The sequence below is a fragment of the Anolis carolinensis genome, chromosome 1 (genome assembly GCF_035594765.1).
Source record: "Anolis carolinensis isolate JA03-04 chromosome 1, rAnoCar3.1.pri, whole genome shotgun sequence".
Lineage (NCBI taxonomy): Eukaryota > Metazoa > Chordata > Lepidosauria > Squamata > Dactyloidae > Anolis > Anolis carolinensis.
In genome coordinates, this window is record NC_085841.1 from 130,165,660 (window position 1) to 130,184,273 (window position 18,614).

At 37.1% G+C, this 18,614-nt stretch overlaps 1 protein-coding gene across 1 annotated transcript in view; it reads left to right on the forward strand.

Annotated features, from left to right (window-relative positions):
• Positions 1–18,614, forward strand: part of khdrbs2 (KH RNA binding domain containing, signal transduction associated 2) — a 505,577-nt gene that overhangs the window by 443,579 nt on the left and 43,384 nt on the right. Inside the window, exons 9-11 of the mRNA XM_062982224.1 lie at positions 7,916–8,089; positions 10,090–10,140; positions 11,152–12,841. Of these exons, the coding sequence (XP_062838294.1) occupies positions 7,916–8,013 (98 nt within the window). The 3' untranslated portion in view covers positions 8,014–8,089; positions 10,090–10,140; positions 11,152–12,841. The remainder of the gene's footprint in view (positions 1–7,915; positions 8,090–10,089; positions 10,141–11,151; positions 12,842–18,614) is intronic.

Below are 18,614 nucleotides of genomic sequence, written 5' to 3' on the forward strand. Positions count from 1 at the left end.
TTTGAGTAGAGTTATGAATGTTTTTAATGGGTTTTAATTGGGGTTTTTTGACATTTTTCACCTCTTTGGAAAAAAATCATTGATACAAGTCATTTCATTATACACCATTATAATATTTTCACATGCCATATGAGGGTAATTATTTTTGGTACAAGTTGAACTTTCACCCCACAAAGGTCTCCCAGTGCAAAAAAAAAAAAAGCACACATTTGAAGAAAAAGTGTTGCCTCAAAAAGAAGCATGCAGCTGTGAGCTATCTACTTTTTCTCCAACATGGATGAAAAATTGCAAACATGTTTACATCCCTTTTGTAGGCATTGCTATAGTTAGAATAAGAAAAATAGAAGTACACCATGGTATGTCAGTGATAAAGTACAGTTTTAATCAACTTGAAAAACTGATGAAACTTTATCATGATGGAGGATAACTAATCGGTCTTATCTGCCCTTACATTTATACATGACCTACCCAATCTGCTGTGTTTTCCAAGCAGAACCTGGCCCGTCTGTTATTTGCCACTGACCCATATGAAGAGACATCACATACTCTAGTTGTCTAATTGGTGTCTCGACCGTAGGCTGCTTGCTAGTTTGCTCATGCAGGTGCACAAGTTAGATCATTGATTTCATTCGTTTGGGAATGCGACTGCAGGTATAATTGTGCATATTTTGCTTTCATTTACTAATCACAGGCTGTCTTCTCTCTACCAAGTTCTTACAGCAGAAGCAGTTCCCCCCATCCATTAAAATGTTAAACAACTGGTCATAGATGGAACTGGTCACAGTGACTGAAATACTGAGCAAAATGAGGGAGGGGAATGAAACTGCACACAATCTTCTTATTCCACCAATTGCTAATTGTAAAAGGGATCATTCAGGCAGGGGAGATCTTTTTCTTTATATCCCACCACTGCCACCATTAAATATGAAACGCACACACACACACACAAGAGGCACAAAACCTTTCTGACAGAGAGGGAATTTTAATACCCTTCCTCTGCCAACGTTTTATATGTAACACACTAGGCACCCGTGAACTTTTCAATAAGACAGGGGGAATTTTATTATCCCACCGCTGCCACCATTTAAATATGTAGCAAGGGAGCAATTAAGGAACTATTAAGAAACTTCTCACAAAGGCAGGGGGCAATCCTTATTTCAAGATCCCAACCACTACCAACAATAAACACATGAGCGAGCGTGTGCAAAGAGGCTTTGAGGGGAGAGCGATGGAAGAATCCTTGCAGACTCTGTCAATGAGGTTCACAACTCGAAAACACTATCTTTACTGAAATAAAGAAATGTTTATTAATTCTTTGGCACATAAACGTATCTTGTTACAACATTCTTTTTACTTCAGTTCCACTTGGTTATAATAAATATTCTCTTGCACTCACTTGGTTAAACAAAGCTGTTGATACATAACTTTCCAAACACTTCAACTTGTTAATGCTCTATTTTTCCTTTCAAAAACCATGTATTTCTCCACAGTTAATCTTCACTCTAGTCAACCCAACTGAATCCTACTCTCAAAACTCTATTCCTTTCAGTTTTCCTAACTGAGGATCCAGACTTAAATCAGTCTCCTTTTACATTAACATACATTGGAAGCTACAAACATGAAACATCTAGCTCACCAGCTAGAAACTGAAACACAGATGTCTTCCATCTAGCTCCCTAGCTAGCAACTCAAATGCAGACGTCTTCCTTCTAGCTCCCTAGCTAGCAACTGAGATGACTTTTAAAATGTTCCCTCCTTTTTCCTTTCAGCTAGCTCCGCCCCCTTCTTGCTAGCATTTCCAAATACAGTAGAGTCTCACTTATCCAACATAACTGGGCCGGCAGAACATGGGACAAGCAAATATGTTGGATAATAAGGAGGGATTAAGGAAAAGCCTTTTAAACATCAAATTAGGTTATAATTGTACGAATTAAGTACCAAAACATCATGTTATACAACAAGTTTGACAGAAAAAGTAGTTCAATATGCAGTAATGCTATGTAGCAATTACTGTGTTTATGAATTTAGCACCAAAATATCACAATGTTTTGAAAACATTGACTACAAAAATGTGTTGGATAATCCAGAACGTTGGATAAGCGAGTGTTGGATAAGTGAGACTCTACTGTAGTTACATTTCTACAGCAGTAGTTATGTTACCATGGCAACGCACAACCATCAGAATTAACTAACTCCTGCCTACCTTTGCCATAAACCAACATTAATAACATACACAAAATTCCCCATTAAAATAAAGTTTCCCGTTACACTAATCAACTAATTGCTCCTCATATATAACTCATGGGAAAATATATCTCTGGAATATTTCAAAATATTAGAAATTATGATTTCAAGCACACAGTTCAAAACTGAAAGGACCCAATCAGGAGCTCCTTAAGTAACTGAAAGTTGTTTCCCAAAAAGAAGAAAAAAAAAGAATATTCTCTGGTAATATTATATCTCCCATACTAATCTCCAGGCATTTTGAATGACAATTTCTATTCATGATTTGCATAGGCCAACATAGGAAGATGTCCTTCTGTTAAAACAGAACAATGGTAAATGATCACACCTTTTAATGCAACCAAACCCTAGCTGCATGAGGCAGCTGCTTCAATGTGCCTGATTATAAGGTTGGTCTTGTTGGAGCTCTCCTACCTGGAGGAAAGAGGCATATCCTTGCTAACAGTGGGTTCTGGGGTCAAGATGCACGATTGGTGCTCTTAAATCTATATTCAAATGTACAGTACAGTTTAAGAGCATTTATTATATTTCATAATATGTAATGTTTAATATAAGTATATGCTTATATCTGGAATAATATCTGGAATTCTTCATGGCCTATGTAACTAATATCTCTTGATCCAGTCCCCTCAGCCTACTTTACCAGGCATCAGCTGCATTGAGAAAAGGAGGCCCATCTGCTGGCAGTTGGATCATGGGTGTTTCCACCTTCTCCAGCCAACAAGTGAATCTGCAAGACAGAAGTGCAAAAAAGGTTGTGCTTCTGACTGTCTCACCGTCGAGGTAGAATCACCACCCCCATGACCTGAATTGTAGCAGAATGGACCTCCTCCTCTTGGTGCAGCTGATGCCCAGTAAAGTAGGCAGGGCAAGGGCAATTAGCATCATATCAATGCCAAATTGTGACTATGTCATGGTTGTGAATATGGTTGCAAAATTCCAAGTTTCACATCTGTAAATGTTATACTGAATTCCTACCATAATTAATTGTATTTTATTATTATACCTTCCCTGGCTGAACAGTTCTCCCCCTCCTCTCTCTATGCACAGCTATTGCATAGTCCATTCAGACTATATTCTTTTATACTCACCTGGGAGAAAATAGAATTCGGGGAGATTTCAGCATACTTCCTTAGAATTAGACTTTAGACTTTAAAGTATTTGAGTGTAGCAATACATATGGCTATCTAAGTCCCCGATTTTAGTGACACTTCTTTGTAAGTGAATATAGCAATAGAATCTCTGCTTATAAATCAGCAAGTTGGGGAGAGACATAGTTGGACAAATGTGCCACTTTTGACAAGTACCGTATATATGCCGAAGCACCTAATTTTACCACCAAAAAACTGGGAAAACGTTGACTCAAGTATAAGCCGAGAGTAGTAAATTTCAGAAATAAAAATAGATACCAATAAAATTACATTAATTGAGGCATCAGTAGGTTAAATGTTTTTGAATATTTACATAAAGCTCAAATTTAAGATAAGACTGTCCAACTCTGATTAAATCTTCTTCAATGTAAATGTGCTTATGTATCATTTTAATAATAATAGAGTAAAATAATACATGTAATAATAATAATAATAATAATAATAAATAATGCAGGAAAATAATACATGTAATAATAAATAGAGTAAAATAATAAATGTAATAATAATAATAAGATCAGAGTGAAATAATAAATGTATTAATAATAATAATAATAATAATAATATAAACTAGAGTAAAATAAATGTAATAGTAGCAACAATAATAGAGAAAAATAATAAATGTAATAATATCAATAATAATAGAGGAAAATAATAAATGTACCATATATTCTCGAGTATAAGCTGACCCAAATATAAGCCAACCAAGACCCTCACCTGAGTATAAGCAGAGGGGGGCTTTTTCAGTCTTAAAAAAGGTGCCGAAAAACTAGACTTATACTCGAGTATATACAGTAAATGCTAATAAGAAAGTTGTGATTTCTCATGCAGTTAAGCACACACATACACAGGCTTGCTTGGTTGTCATGATATGCCAAATTTCCACAGGGACCCTGGTTTATAAGTGACAAGCAAAATGTAAGCGTATACTGCCCAAGTTCTTGTGCTCATAGCACTTTGGCTAAACAACAACAACAACAAAAACAACAACAACAACAACAACAACAACAACAACGGATCTTGTTTTTTTGGTTTGTTTGCCATGATGTTCAGCAGGACATGATCAACAAGTCAAAGAAGTAACCAAAGAACAAACCACTGGATATTTTTCTGATTTGGAAGGGAAGAGACAAGCTAGAATTTCAACTCATGCCTACTTCAGACGTCATGCCGAACAAACCATAATCAGAAGTTTCATGGAGTTTTTAGCTATTCCCACTGCTGGTGGGAGCAGTCAGCCAACATGTTCCCACTGTCTCACTCACAAACTGAGAGTGCTTTGAAAATACAAGAAAGTAATTGTACTATACTTTCCTTTTCATTTTTAAAAGGACTCACACTTTTCAAGAAGAGTGTTATGTTAATATTGTTAACATACTTCATAATTTCCCAGACTTGTTTTTTCAGGAGATTTTTTCTTTATCATTCTCTTTGGCAAGATGCTGTTTTCAATTTAAATTAATGTTCCAAGATAATTATTGTTTATTTTACATTGACTAGAGTAATCTAATCACATGTTTTTCCTACAAAAGTAGTCAACACTGGTTAAGAAAAACATGATCATTAATTTAAAATCTTGGTTAGATCAAATTAAAAAAGTTTAGTGACTCAATTTCTTTTGGAGTTTTTGTGCTATAAATTATTCATCTTTTGCCAAATTAAAAGTAATACCTTTTTCTAGGAGTGTTCATAATATTAAAATCATGGCTCAAATGATGCTTTTGTTAATCCATATAAAATATCAGTAACATTTTCTCATGTTTCTGGATGAAGATAGTAGGCAACATGCCAGTCATCTTTTGTGCCCTAAATTTTGCTTCCTCCTGCTAATTTAATTAAAAATTAAATTCATGCAGTGTTTGAACTACATAGCCTAGAAACTGGGACCAGATAGATGGGAAAAATATTGATAATTTATTTTAGAATCCAAACCAGTAGGCATCCTATCCAAGAAAGGAACTCACTGGAATTGTGTCATTGCTTAAAGAAAAAACACTTTTTCACATCCATAAATGCATTTGTGTTTTATTATCCAGGTAGGTCATGGTTGGGGAACATCCATACTTGCAACCTTCAAACACCTTTGTGCAAACTCTCTCTTTGGGAAAAAGAATGGCATTACAGTTTGCTCGCTCATACAGGCTCACTCAATTAGAAATATACTTTGTCCTTCCTGTGCCCTTCTCCAAATTTTCTTTCTGGAATGCTCATATATAAAGTGGTAAATATAGCCACAACCCACTAAATGTGCTTATCTATATGAAACATACCAATTAATTACTATATGTCCTGATCTGTAGAAGTTTGAGATGAATGTGTAAAAGCTGTACAAATAAGGAGACTGAGAAATAACAGAGCCTATAAAGATTATATGAGTTATTATTAAGAATTCCCCCAGAAACTTTCCCTTCAAAAAGTGATCATGACGATCTGAATATTTTATGAGATGATATTTCAGATCTTAGTCTTTGTAGAAAGTCTTCTTTTACCATTTTTCCAAACTGCGCCTTACAATTTTTTTAACTGGTGAGAGCTATTTTTTATTTCTTATATAAAAAGCAGTCTACATGATAGTTACTAATTACAGCATGTTAGAATGTTTTGACCTTAATCTGATTGGTAGTTCCCACCCATTAAATAAATGCAATCTGTGTACGTTTTGACTAACCATTCAATGGTTGATTCAAAGGGCTTATTGTTGATAGGACTAAGCAATAGGGTTTAAGCCATTGAATGGTTTGTATTTTCCAAAGCTGCTATTCAGACCAATTAGAAACAGCCTTGATTAGAGCTATAAGATCTACTCTTAAAAAAATGAAATGCAAAAATGAAATTCTAATACTTTTTCCATATATGCTTTCAATATTAATTCAAAGCCCATTTTAATTGGCTCACTCTGGAAACCAGGGAATATTTTAGTGACAGTTCTGTACCTTGATTTCATCCAAAACACCTTAGTGAGGGGAAGAATAGAGCTGAGCTTTGGCTGCCAATCCAAAGGCCACCATCTACATGTTGGAGTAATGTCTTCCTGCATATTGGTTGTCCATGTGATCTGAAATGGTATGTAGCCAGGCCCAAGATTATAAACTGTACACATTTCCCATGATTCCTTGTTGCAGACATATTGCTGCCAGAAGGATGAGGCTGGCATGGGCAAGACAGCAACTGCAGGACTGGCACGAGTTGTGCAACCATCTGAAGGGGACACCTGTTTTTTTTCACATCTAGAGATTCTCTTTCGTGGTTAGGGTCCACTAAACATTTTGAACAAATGGAAACCCTCAGATATCCCCTCTGTCTACAGTCCTCTGCCTTATACCTCATGCCATCTAAAAGGGCCCTTCAACATTTAGGCATCACTTTGGTAGGAGGTTAAAGGGGGCTATGAGTGGAGGGATGAAACAGATGAATCCCATTGCATCAGCTTGCATCATTGCTCTTTGGTTCCAGATCTTTTTAAATGCCTTGCACATTTGATTCTAATGTGATCACTCTTGAAACCAATATAAGCAAATATTTAATACCACAAAAATCTGGACATTTTTCATTGACTGTGTTTGGATCTCTATGTCATTGAAATCTTACCAGCCACTGGCAGCATGTGCTCAGGAACAAGCTCAAGAGGAGGTTACTGTATTACAGAGTTTAGTATTCAATAGCTTCAAAGTGGCTGCTAACTGAATGCGTAACATCAGAACTCTGAAAGCATCCCTTACATTCCATCTTAGTGCTCTGTTTATTCAAAAGACTAATGGCTAGATCAACAGGAAAACATAGTTTGGACATCCAGTTCTGTTTCCAAAATCAATTAAGCAAATGAGACCTACTCATGCAGCATAAAACATGGCAACATTGCATTTATCACATGCTGGAAAAATTTGCATCAGTGACATTAAATCAACTAAAAATCATTATAGCTCTAATTACCACATGAAATCAATCAATTACTGCTCTTGGAATCACTGTATGCATAATTCTAATTAACATATTGTCATGTTCACACAGACTTATTTATATGTGTGAAAAAAAACTCTCTTGTAATGGTAGTGGTTCCCACTCTCCTGTTTTGTTTTGTTTTATTTTTTCATTGAAATTGAAAGCAGAAAATTATAAGCATTTCAATTATTCACTTCTGACTCGAGTCCTGATCCAGTTAATGTACCAGCTGTAGAAAATGATATCCACTTTGGTGCTTTAGCATAGCATGTTAGAAACTCAGTTATGGAATAGATTTGGAGCCTGCAGACTTAAAGCAATGTTTTTTTTCCAGAACTGATTGTGTTACCAGGAAATTGGATATTCATACCTTGTGTCAAATGAAGGAAAGAGATTTGTTGGTTTTTACTGATAGCTGCCTAGGCAGGCAATTGAATTTTATAAATAAGGTGTCAGGGAGGATACCAAATATGGATCATGAAACCAACTTTGTATTTTGTTTGCTAAATGCACCATGGGGGGACCATTTGACACACGCTTACCAAAATAAAGCCATCTCTTTCTTCTCATTTTGTCTGTTTTAGCACAAGAAGAGTGGGCCATAAGCCGTCCAAGCCTAAAGGCGCCACCTCCCAGATCAACCAGAGGGGGTTACAGGGAACACCCCTATGGTAGATATTGAAGGTCCTCCTCATCTGTGACCTCACCTTAAAGACAATTAATAACCCGTGGTCTCTGCATAAACGGCAACAAGACAAGTAATAGCCCATTTCTTTTCTATCCTAGGAATTACTGCTTATGATTACCCTATATACTTCTTGTGTTTCCACATTGGAGTGACACTGGCACTAGTATTCTTTTATAACATGGACTTTAAAAGACAGTTGGCAAGCATTGACTAAACCATTCAACAAGATGATGTTCTCTCTCAGTTGTTCCTCACTGTTGTGTGTACTTTCAAAGCAAAATAGGAAACAAAACAAAAGCATGATGCTGCATTGATCTCCTTACACTCTTACCCCATACTATTGAGGCTGAGTTTTTATTTAGGGTTGCTAAGAAAATGTAACATGACCTTTTTGAACCAGATGATAATCAAGATGTAGATAAGATGTTTTAATCTGTCTTTTTAATATATGTTAGTTAGATTTAAGATGTTTAATATTAAGTTTGTGAAGTTCATTTTAAATGCTGTTTTAATGGGGTTGACAACAAGCAGCTACTGTATGTATGTAGCTAACTGAATTTGTCCAGTGTTTTAACCTGTATTTGTTTTGGGTTTTTCTTTATTTTTTTTTAAAAAGTCACATAAAGTTCCATGTGTAAGCTTCTCTAAATAGGAAACATAATTTTGTCAAATATGTTTGCCATAATTTGTCAATAAAGCTGAAATCTTTTGTAAGAAACTAAATTTGGAATTACGTGTGTTTAGCTTTAAATGCCTGCTTGATTTCTTCTTCAAGAGATGCCTAAAATGTTTTCTATATAAAATCTTTTTTTCAAAATCAAAATATTTAAATGAACCCAAGTTTGTTTTAAGAATATGTGCAAGACTTTTAAAATTGTATTAATAACTCATGGTTGTTAAATAATTTAAAAGCTAACAAACTAAACTGTGAAATGAATCATGGATAGCAGACACTAATGTATAACATGTCAATGGGAAAAAAGACGTGGCTTTAGAACAATAAATGGATTTTTAAACTATCCTCTAAGCTTGATCTTGCTAAACACACACTCTGATTGACTTGTTTGTATTAGCATGTCTCTCGTGAGAATGTAATGGAGTTTAAAGAGGTAAGATTACGACTTACCAGTGTTAGACTGTCTAAATGCTAGTTCTTCAACCTTTGAATTTCCCCGCACATTAAATATCCCATTCAACATGTAAGCATTGCATAGATTCACCTTATTGTTTTCACTCTGAGGAGTGTGTTGGCTGCATTTGCGTAGTTATCTAATAATTTGTCTTGACAAACCAATCATCAGTGTCACTGCCCAGTTGTTGCTATTCAACTTCAAAAACTTTATTTGTAATTTTCAGTGCTAATTATCACCTCCCTTGAAGGCAGTTTAGAGGGCTGTTATTTCTTTTGAGAATATCAGACTTGATGGCTGATGATTGTTAAGGAAATATGTCGCAGGACTCAAAGGATGACTAAACGTTAAACAGGTAACATTAATAGTAACTCTGTAATTTTGAGTATGCAACAGCAATGTTAAATATTCCAAGTGATTAAGTTACTGATAGTTAAAAAAGTAAACCTGCCAAAGCATAACAAATAGGTATTATAGGCTATTAAAACAACTAATTAACATTAACTAGTGGCAACAAAATTATTTTACAATATATAACCCTTGAGGCAATAAACAGAACTAAAATTAACAATAATAGTAATGCAACTCTTGCTAACAATGAATATATAACCTAAATTTTTATGACAAAAAAGGAAGCCTTTATAGTAGGGATATCAAAACTATGGAATCTTTTAAATATAATTTTTTGTTTCTGGTGGCTTTTTGTCAATGTGATTGGTTTACTTTTTTGATGAGAACAGAACATAGGCCGGCTGCTGTATAGTCTGTGATCAAACAAGCAAAGAACAAAAAGATCTCTTGCAGCTGGAGTTGCATGTTAACTTTCTTGACTTAGTTTTTTGCAACATATGTCCTGTCTTATTGTTTCTGCTATGTTTTTTGAAGTGGGCTTAGTCAGCTTTACATCTGTCACACTGAATCTCCTGTCTCGCTATTTCAGGCTTCCAAATACAATGGACAGCAAATCAGGAGACAGTTACATAACATTCAGGTAAGCAAAAATATTACCTTTATGACACAAGTGAGGGAGTTAGTGGCATAATTTAGTTACTAAGGACCTCATCAGATAAAGGTCCAGAAGCCGGTGGACAGTGGAGGACAGTGGAGGAAACTGTACAGCAGAAACCAACTTCATCCCCTTACCATGGTTGGTCAAGTGTTGCCATCCCACAACTTTTCCTGACTGTCCCCGGCTTCCTCCGATGCTGCCCCCGGCTTCTTCAATGAAGATTTGAGTAGTCACCCATATCCTTAGGGCTTCCTCATAGCATGCTGCTGGCACGCTGCCGGGACTGAGCTGCACCAGAAGTAGCCTTAATTCATATGATGGGTTCCAGCAGACTCCATCCCAGCAGCGAGCTAGGAAGGGGGGGGGACCCATCTGATGAAGTATCTCCTCCTCCTCCTCCTCTTCCTCTTCTTCATCATCTCCACTATCCATGGAAACCTTGTCCATGAAGAACCATTTATATTAATTTGGATCCTCAAATTACATTCTTATTTCCAATAACACTGAAAAAAAGCTTTGCTGAACACAGTGGGATTTATTTCCAAGTAAAGATTATTGGGACCTTGCTGCACATGTGACATCACATTTGAAATATCAGTGGTATATGAAATGTGATGCAATACTTCTGGGTTGTTTTTTTTTTAATGGATTGTATAAAGGAAGAAAAGAGCTGAAATCAATGGTGTCTGTCAAGGTATGCTTACATCTGACTTCCACTTAAACAATGTCTAGTATCCAAGCTTTTTTCAGTAGATCTAAAATATTGAGTCATTTTTTTTCTTTTAAAGCCAAGAATACTCTTTTGAAAATCAACATTTAAAAAAAACTTACTATCTGTTGGGAGCCCAAATGCATTAAATGTGCAATTTGTTTCTCAGAATATAGATTTGTACATTTTATTATTGCTTGTGTTAGTACATCTTAGTGTTAGATGTGACAGATTGTTGACAATAATTTTTCATCTTGTTGATTCTTTTTTATTCCACTTTACAGGTAAAGCCTCAAATTGGCATGTCAGCAGATTATATCAAGGTTGTGCCGGGAGAACTGATTAATTCCAGAGTCTGACAGATTTTGCATACCAATATAAGTTTTCACACATGTGTTACTCCACAGGTATTCCTCCCTGTAGGAAAAATGTTGAATTGGAGTTGTCCTAGGGAAAGTGTCCAAGCTTGTGGTGCTTTCAGTCTCTCATCTTCCTACTTCTCATGCCATTCCTCAGACCATGGATTGTCAAAGCCATATGGGACTGAAACTTCAGTACATGTTTGTAAACTAAAAATATTAATTTAGTTCAAGAAAAAGATTTGTGCATGAATATTTCTGAATTGATTATGGATTGTTCCACGATGACAGATGTTATTCTTGTTTTCTCTTCAGTAAGTATTTTCTCCCATATGGTAGTTCAGCACATTCATGTTTTTGGCACTAGGCTAGGATATGAGACAGATGCAACAACTATGTGAAGTTTAAGAAATATGGTCCTAGCATTGGTTTTCAAACATTTCCCCTTTATACTAGGAATGTGAGAACTTCATACATCTTTTTGACTTCAATGAAAAAACATATATGTCAAAAATAATCTGTCCAAAACATCTGGGTGGCACTATGTTGGGAGGATTGATTACGAACTTTGACTAGCTGATGAAAAGGATACCCTGGGCATTTTTAGTCTCCCGGCACAAGATATGAGAAATCGTTCTGTGTTTTATTTATTTATTTATTTATTTACAGTATTTATATTCCGCCCTTCTCACCCCAAAGGGGACTCAGGGCGGATTACAATGAACACATATATGGCAAACATTCAATGCCAACAGACAAACAACATTCAGTTTTAGACAGACACAGAGGCATTTTTTAACATCTTTCCAGCTTCACGATTCCGGCCACAGGGGGAGCTGTTGCTTCACCGTCCATTGGTGGCTGTTCTTCCTCTTCTTTTCCTCGTGAGCAGTTTTATGGTGTTGTAGATTAGTTAAATTAGCCTCCCGCATAAAGCGTCCCTAAATTTTCCCTACTTGACAGATGCAGCTGTCTTTCGGGGCTGCTAGGTCAACAGCAAGCTGGGGCTATTTTTTTTTTATGGTCGGAGGCTTAACCCGACCCGGGCTTCGAACTCATGACCTCTCAGTCATTAGTGATTTATAGCAGCTGGTTACTAGCCAGCTGCGCCACAGCCCGGCCCCATATCTTCATATCGTGTATCATATCTTCCAGCAGAATTTCATTGAATTCAGTGCCTCTCTGCCACTGTAAATCTTGAAGTCAGTGGGTCAAAACAATTATTTCTTCTTGAACTACAGGAAAATAAGAAAACCTGTGGTCCCAAAGCATTAAATGAAACCTACCACTTTAACTAAGCTAGTATAAAGTTCTTTAATGGGGTACCTTCATAAAAGCATATTGAAACTACTCTTAGGAAAACCAGGACACAGAATAGATTTTTCAAGAGGATCAAAGTCAGCAATGATTACTATGAGAACTTCTTTATGTTACAAAAAACAGTATAACAGATATTTTAAAGGTAATCTCTTTCACAGCTGAATGTTCTCTGAGTTACTATTTCATTCCATTCATAGGACCATTGCTGTTTCCAGCAATTTACAGCTGCATTGAAATGGATTATGTGTGTACTACAAAAAGCAGACATGTAACCCAATATGGCAAGTGAAACAAGGTAGGACAACCTTCCTACCTAGAAAAATATGGTATATCAGTCATTTGTATTTTATGAGAAGATGTATTTTGGAGTTAGGACTCAAATCATGTATTCGTTGATCTGTGTTGATGGCATCATTACATGCAAGGAGGATAATATCAAAGATTCCATTTATTTATTTACATATGAACATGCATGTACAAACTAGAACTGCATTGCCTCTGTATATCATAAATATCCACATGTGAAGATACGCTATGCCAGCAGTACGTAGCACCCAGGCAGAATAACATTGTGCAATTCATGTAAGTGACTTGGTGCTGCTGTGCAGTGCACACCAACAACATGAAGCTGCAATACACAATATGCAACTGCAATTTGCAGCCAAAATTATTACTATTACTCATATTTATACCCCACTTTATTTCCCCAAAGGGGACTCAAAGTGACTATTTATGCTATGCACAACTTCAATACACAATGTTGCTGCATGCAGAACTTAACCTTCTGCTGTCAAAAGCAGAATACAACTGTTCCTCTGGGGCAAATAATTCACCCTGCCTACATAGTGTCCCTTACCTATGCATACAGTATGTCACTAACAGTATGCTAGCCTAGGAGTAGACAAAATGCCTGGGCCACATTGAGACCTTGTCACCTTTTTGATCCTCTGTCTTCCAAATAAACAATAACAAAAAAAATGTCAAATTTTCTCCTAGAAGCTTTCAAAACACTGTGAGGTTTTCACTTTAAATAAGTTGCATACACCCCCTGCATACACACAGCCCTTCCTCATTGCCCCAGCTCCCATCCCTCAAAACATCATAGCATGCCCCTTGAGAGAAAATTCCATAACTAAGGTTTCAGAGTGATTCTTCTTCACAAATTGTTTTGCTGTGCTTTTGAGATATGAGAATTTTTCCTCGGTGGCTATCATTCTTCTGCTTGTATGCTTTTGAGTCATTTCCAACTTATGGCAAACCTACAATGATTTCAGTGCTCTCCCGGACATGGAGTACACTGAGAGAAGCAGTTGTGGCCAGATTTTGGGAACAGTGTCTCTTTAGCTGCCTGCTCTCAATGCACCTGCCATTGGGAGGGTATTGCAGCTGTCATTTCCTGGCACTCAACTCTCCAACACCCCAGGACCACTCCAGTTGGCAGGTTTTGGGGAAGTGGCATTGCTATGATAATGGAGCTCTACTATTGTATCTATGGCTATCATTTGAGAAAAAGAAGAAGCAAACATATGTTTATATGACTCACAGTCCTTTCATATGTAGAAATTCTAAGCAAGATCAATCAATAAAAGGTTTGTGAACAAATTTTGTGCCAAAAAGGCCATCAGCAAGCTAGCTAGACCTGAAAATAAATGAATAAATAAATATGTTAAAAGCATGGAATGACCAGAGGTCTACTTTGATTTTGATGCAGGAGGCTGAAAACTACTATGATGTGGGGAGCAACTGAGCTCACTGTGTTTCCTTCATATGAGCAATGGTGATCTGTTTTATTGGTGATCAGCTCATTTCCAAAAGTTATAAAAATGGTGGCTAAGATCCCACTTCATAGGCAGTTATCAATGCTAAAATAATTGCAGCTAAACAATATTTCAATCTCCCTACCATCAGTGATCTACAGTGCAGCAATTAGAAGCAGAATCTCTGCTTCAGCCCTTTGTTGCACCACAGATCATTGATAGGGCTGGAAATAGCATCCCGATGCACTCTGATCACCATGCTTTCTCACTGCAGCTGGAGGTAGTGCCAAAATTATACACATGAATACTGAACAATTACAGATATTTAAATCTAGCTTAAACATTCATAACCACTCAACAGGGTGCCAGCAAACCACCTTTCAGTTCAGAATTGACGCATAATGCAGTATGCATTTAAATATACAGGCTTTTATGGAGACATCCCCCTTTTTTGTAAAACAATACAGTTGCAAATTAGCTATTGAAATCAATAATGCCCTTTGTATTACAATACATAGACAAATGGGATTTTTTAAAAAACAAGTTGTGCTAGTGACAAACATATAATTCAGCATCATGCAAATATACTAGTGCAGTAATCATGCTTTATGAATTATAGGGAAAATATCAAGAATAAGTTTCAGAGGTCTTTCAACCATAGTACATGCTACCAGAACATCCTATGCAAGATAACTCTGATGCACGAGTAGAACAAACAAAATGATTGCATGAAGTACAATGCCACAACAATATTCTGTCACTGCATTGGCCACTTGCCACTTCTTTTCATTTGAGCAATGTTAATTCAATATTGGGACAGTATTGAGAATGTTCTCTCAATGCCAAAAAGATGGGGGATGAAGGCACATAGCAGCTGAAAGCCCCCTGGAGCACTCTCAGTCACCGTGTGTCTCGACCTCCTTCCGGCATAAGAACGGTGCAAGTGGCCCTATCTTTATGCCAGGAGGACGGCTCAAAGAAGGCATGCGGCAGTTGAGAGACCTCTGAAGCATTCTCAACCACTGCCTGTCTCGCCCTCCTCCCAGCATAATGCCAATAGGACAGCCCGAGGATCTGAGGAGGAGGATGGGGGGATCTGGGAGGGGAGGATTGGGGCAGTTGCCGCATGTCCTGCCCTCCTCCTGCATAAGGATTGGGAGAGAAGCCCCATCCTTATGCTGGGAAGACAACCTGAGGATGACCCAGGCCCTGCCCTCCCCCCTCCTCTCCCAGGTCCTCCCTCTTCCAGGCCCACCCCATCCAGCATGTGCCTGCCCCCCGCTCCTGGCCCAGCCCTTCCAGCCAGGGCCACAATGTGGCCCCAAGACAAAAAAGTTTGCCCATGCCTGGTCTAGATTCTACATGGATGAGACATATTTTGGGATGTTCACACCAATGTGGTTTGTTCACTATCCAAATAATGTAGGCATTTAAACAGGCAGTCCCTGTTATATTGTGAAGGCCTTTGTTTCAGGGTTCACATTAAGCTATCCTCAGTGCAATCATAATCCTTTCTACCCAGAATAAAGCCTCACTGAGTTCAATAGGATCTATTTCCATGTAAGTGTATATGAATTTTAGCCTAAGAGAACTTTCTGACATGGAATATCACGCATATATTTGTACTAAAAAGTAAATAAATGCATTTGTAAGTATATGTAGAGACCATCTTGGTTTTTGCCAAGTTATATGGAAATGGATATGGAGAAAATGTTAAAATTCTGTTTTGCAATGTTTTTATAAACCTATTTGCACGCTACTTACCTCTGATACCGTTGATGACAGTGTTCATCTATGTTATTCCAAGTGATTGTTTACCCTTGAAAGCATGTATTTGGATCCCTACATAATGAAAACACCTTGGCAATAATTTGGAATATGCAAGTACTGGTAGTGAAAAGATTAAACATTACACATTACACATGGGAACACTCAAAACTTTAAATGTTTTTGTATATTGCATTCTTAACCCCACATGAGAACATACTCACAAAGTAAATATTCATGATCATCAGAGGTTTTTTAAAGTGTGTTTTAGCTTGATGCAGTTGACAGTAGGATTTCAGTTTGTATCCAGTGTTTGAAGATTTCAATTCATTAAGACAATTTGTGCCCAGAGAATGACATAGTCTTAGATATTTTAATACCTGGTTGGACCTCTAGATCAAGCACTTCTGAAAGTTATTAAGGTAAAATTCATGGCACAGGTCAACATGGGCTGGACACTATTAGCTCATGGTTTCAGTGTGGGGAGGTGGGCCTCACTTTATCCTTTTGTCTGGATTCTTCCTGATACTTGGATCACAGCTCTGAACATGAGATACAAAATATGACATGGATATTGTTTCTACCTGCCTCTGCCCCATTTTTCATGTTACAGCAATAGCATAAGAAGAAGAGCACTCAAAATGCCACAGTCTGTTGTTTTGTCGGGGATACATTTCCTGGATTTTGCGAGATAACGAGTGCTTCCAAACAGAGAGCTCCTAATGTTCATAATTAAAAGGCACTGCACAGCTGGTCTACCGTTTTATTTCCTTAACATTTTTTGAGGAGAAAAAAGTGGAATGGGAAGGAGTGGGGGTACAAGAAAATGGAAATTGAAAATAGCAGAGTAAGGAACTTGATATTGAAAATGACATTGCTAGAATCTCCCATAAATTTCTATGACTGAAGCTGGTGATTATATAGTAAAAGTCTCATCCAGAAGGATCCTTGCTCCTTTTTCTAATATTTTATAGTCAAACTACTTTACATCAGCACTAGCCTGTGGTCTGAACATATCCTAACTCATCCAAGAGAGACAAAGGCGACTTTGTCTCAAATCCACCTGTGTGTTTCACTATTGTACTCTTTTGCATATTGAGCTGTTTTTAAAAGTGCTCCAAAAGTGGCATGTAGTCCAGAACAGATCCATACGACCAAGGATTTTGACCCCACGTTACATCTATGTTTTTAGCTGAACTGACTTCTAGCCTATCTCTGGGCACAATTTAAATGATAACTTTAACTATTAGTGCCTTGAGAAAGTCTGTACATCTTCCAACATTTACCAGATGAAAGCTGGAATGCAGGCAACCAAACAACATCAGAATGTGGTCAAAACAGAAAAGATTATTCATGATAAAGAACACACAAGCTAGGAAAAGCTGCAGGAGTTTGCTTTTCTCTAGGTCTATAGGGAAGAGTAGGATGCCACACTCTCTCCTTCCTCCTTCCACTGAGTTGTGTGCAAACTACTTCTGTTTTTGGAATTCAGGATACACCTACACTGTTGAATTAATACTGTTCAACACCACTTTAACTGACTTGGCTCAGGGCTATGAATTCAAAGGTGTTGCATTTTGAAGAAGCAGCTGTACTTTTTGGTATAGGAGGCTAAAAACCTTGTAAAACTATAACTTTCCTGATTTCACTGAATTAAAGCACTGGCAATAGCATTCTGCCTGCTATTGCCAGTGCTTAGTAGTGTGTATCCATCAGGATTAAGATATTTCCTGTTTTAGCTCAGTTTCTGCTTTAGAAACTAGGTCTGCCCTTTTTAATTATTGGATGGATGAGCACGAATGAATACCAAATGCAGCAGGCTGCATTGCTTAAGAAAACCCTATGAAATTCATAGAGTTGACATAAGTCAACAGACAATGTGAAGGTGCATACAAGTATCAAGTAGAAAGAAACATGTCGCCTTTACTCATATAGCATTGAAATAAAACTGGTGCTTGTACTCAGTTCTGCTCCAAATCTTATCTAGTCGAGGACTCAATTATGAGCCTCCAAAAACATTGTCATGAGTCTTTATTATATGCAAGGTAGGTCAAGTAGACCTATTTCATGTTTCTACCTTTCACTCCACCCAAGCCATACTCCACAACTCTCATCATAATGCTAAAAGGATATCTGCTTATTTGGGAATTGTACATTTTTAACGGATAGTAATAACTCATGAATACAGGAGCCATGCAAATGCTTGCTCAATGAATCAGGGAGGTGTGAGGAAAGCCAATTTTCTAGCTTGAGCACTAACCAAAGAAGATCTATGTTGGCAGCTCCAAAAGGAGTTTCTTACTAGATAGCATTTCTGTTTCTAATACAGACAAAAGTATTGGTAAAACTACCAGTCAACAAAACAAAGCAATAATATTATAAAATACGTCAGGCTTTTGAAAGTTCTGTTCAGATATTGCTGCTATTTGTACATTGTTGTCATTGAAATTGCTGTCTGTTACTATCGTTGAAATGTTATTGGAGTGGTTGACCTGCAGCAATAATCTATTGTATGGTGAGTCATTACTGATCAGTGTTCAGCCC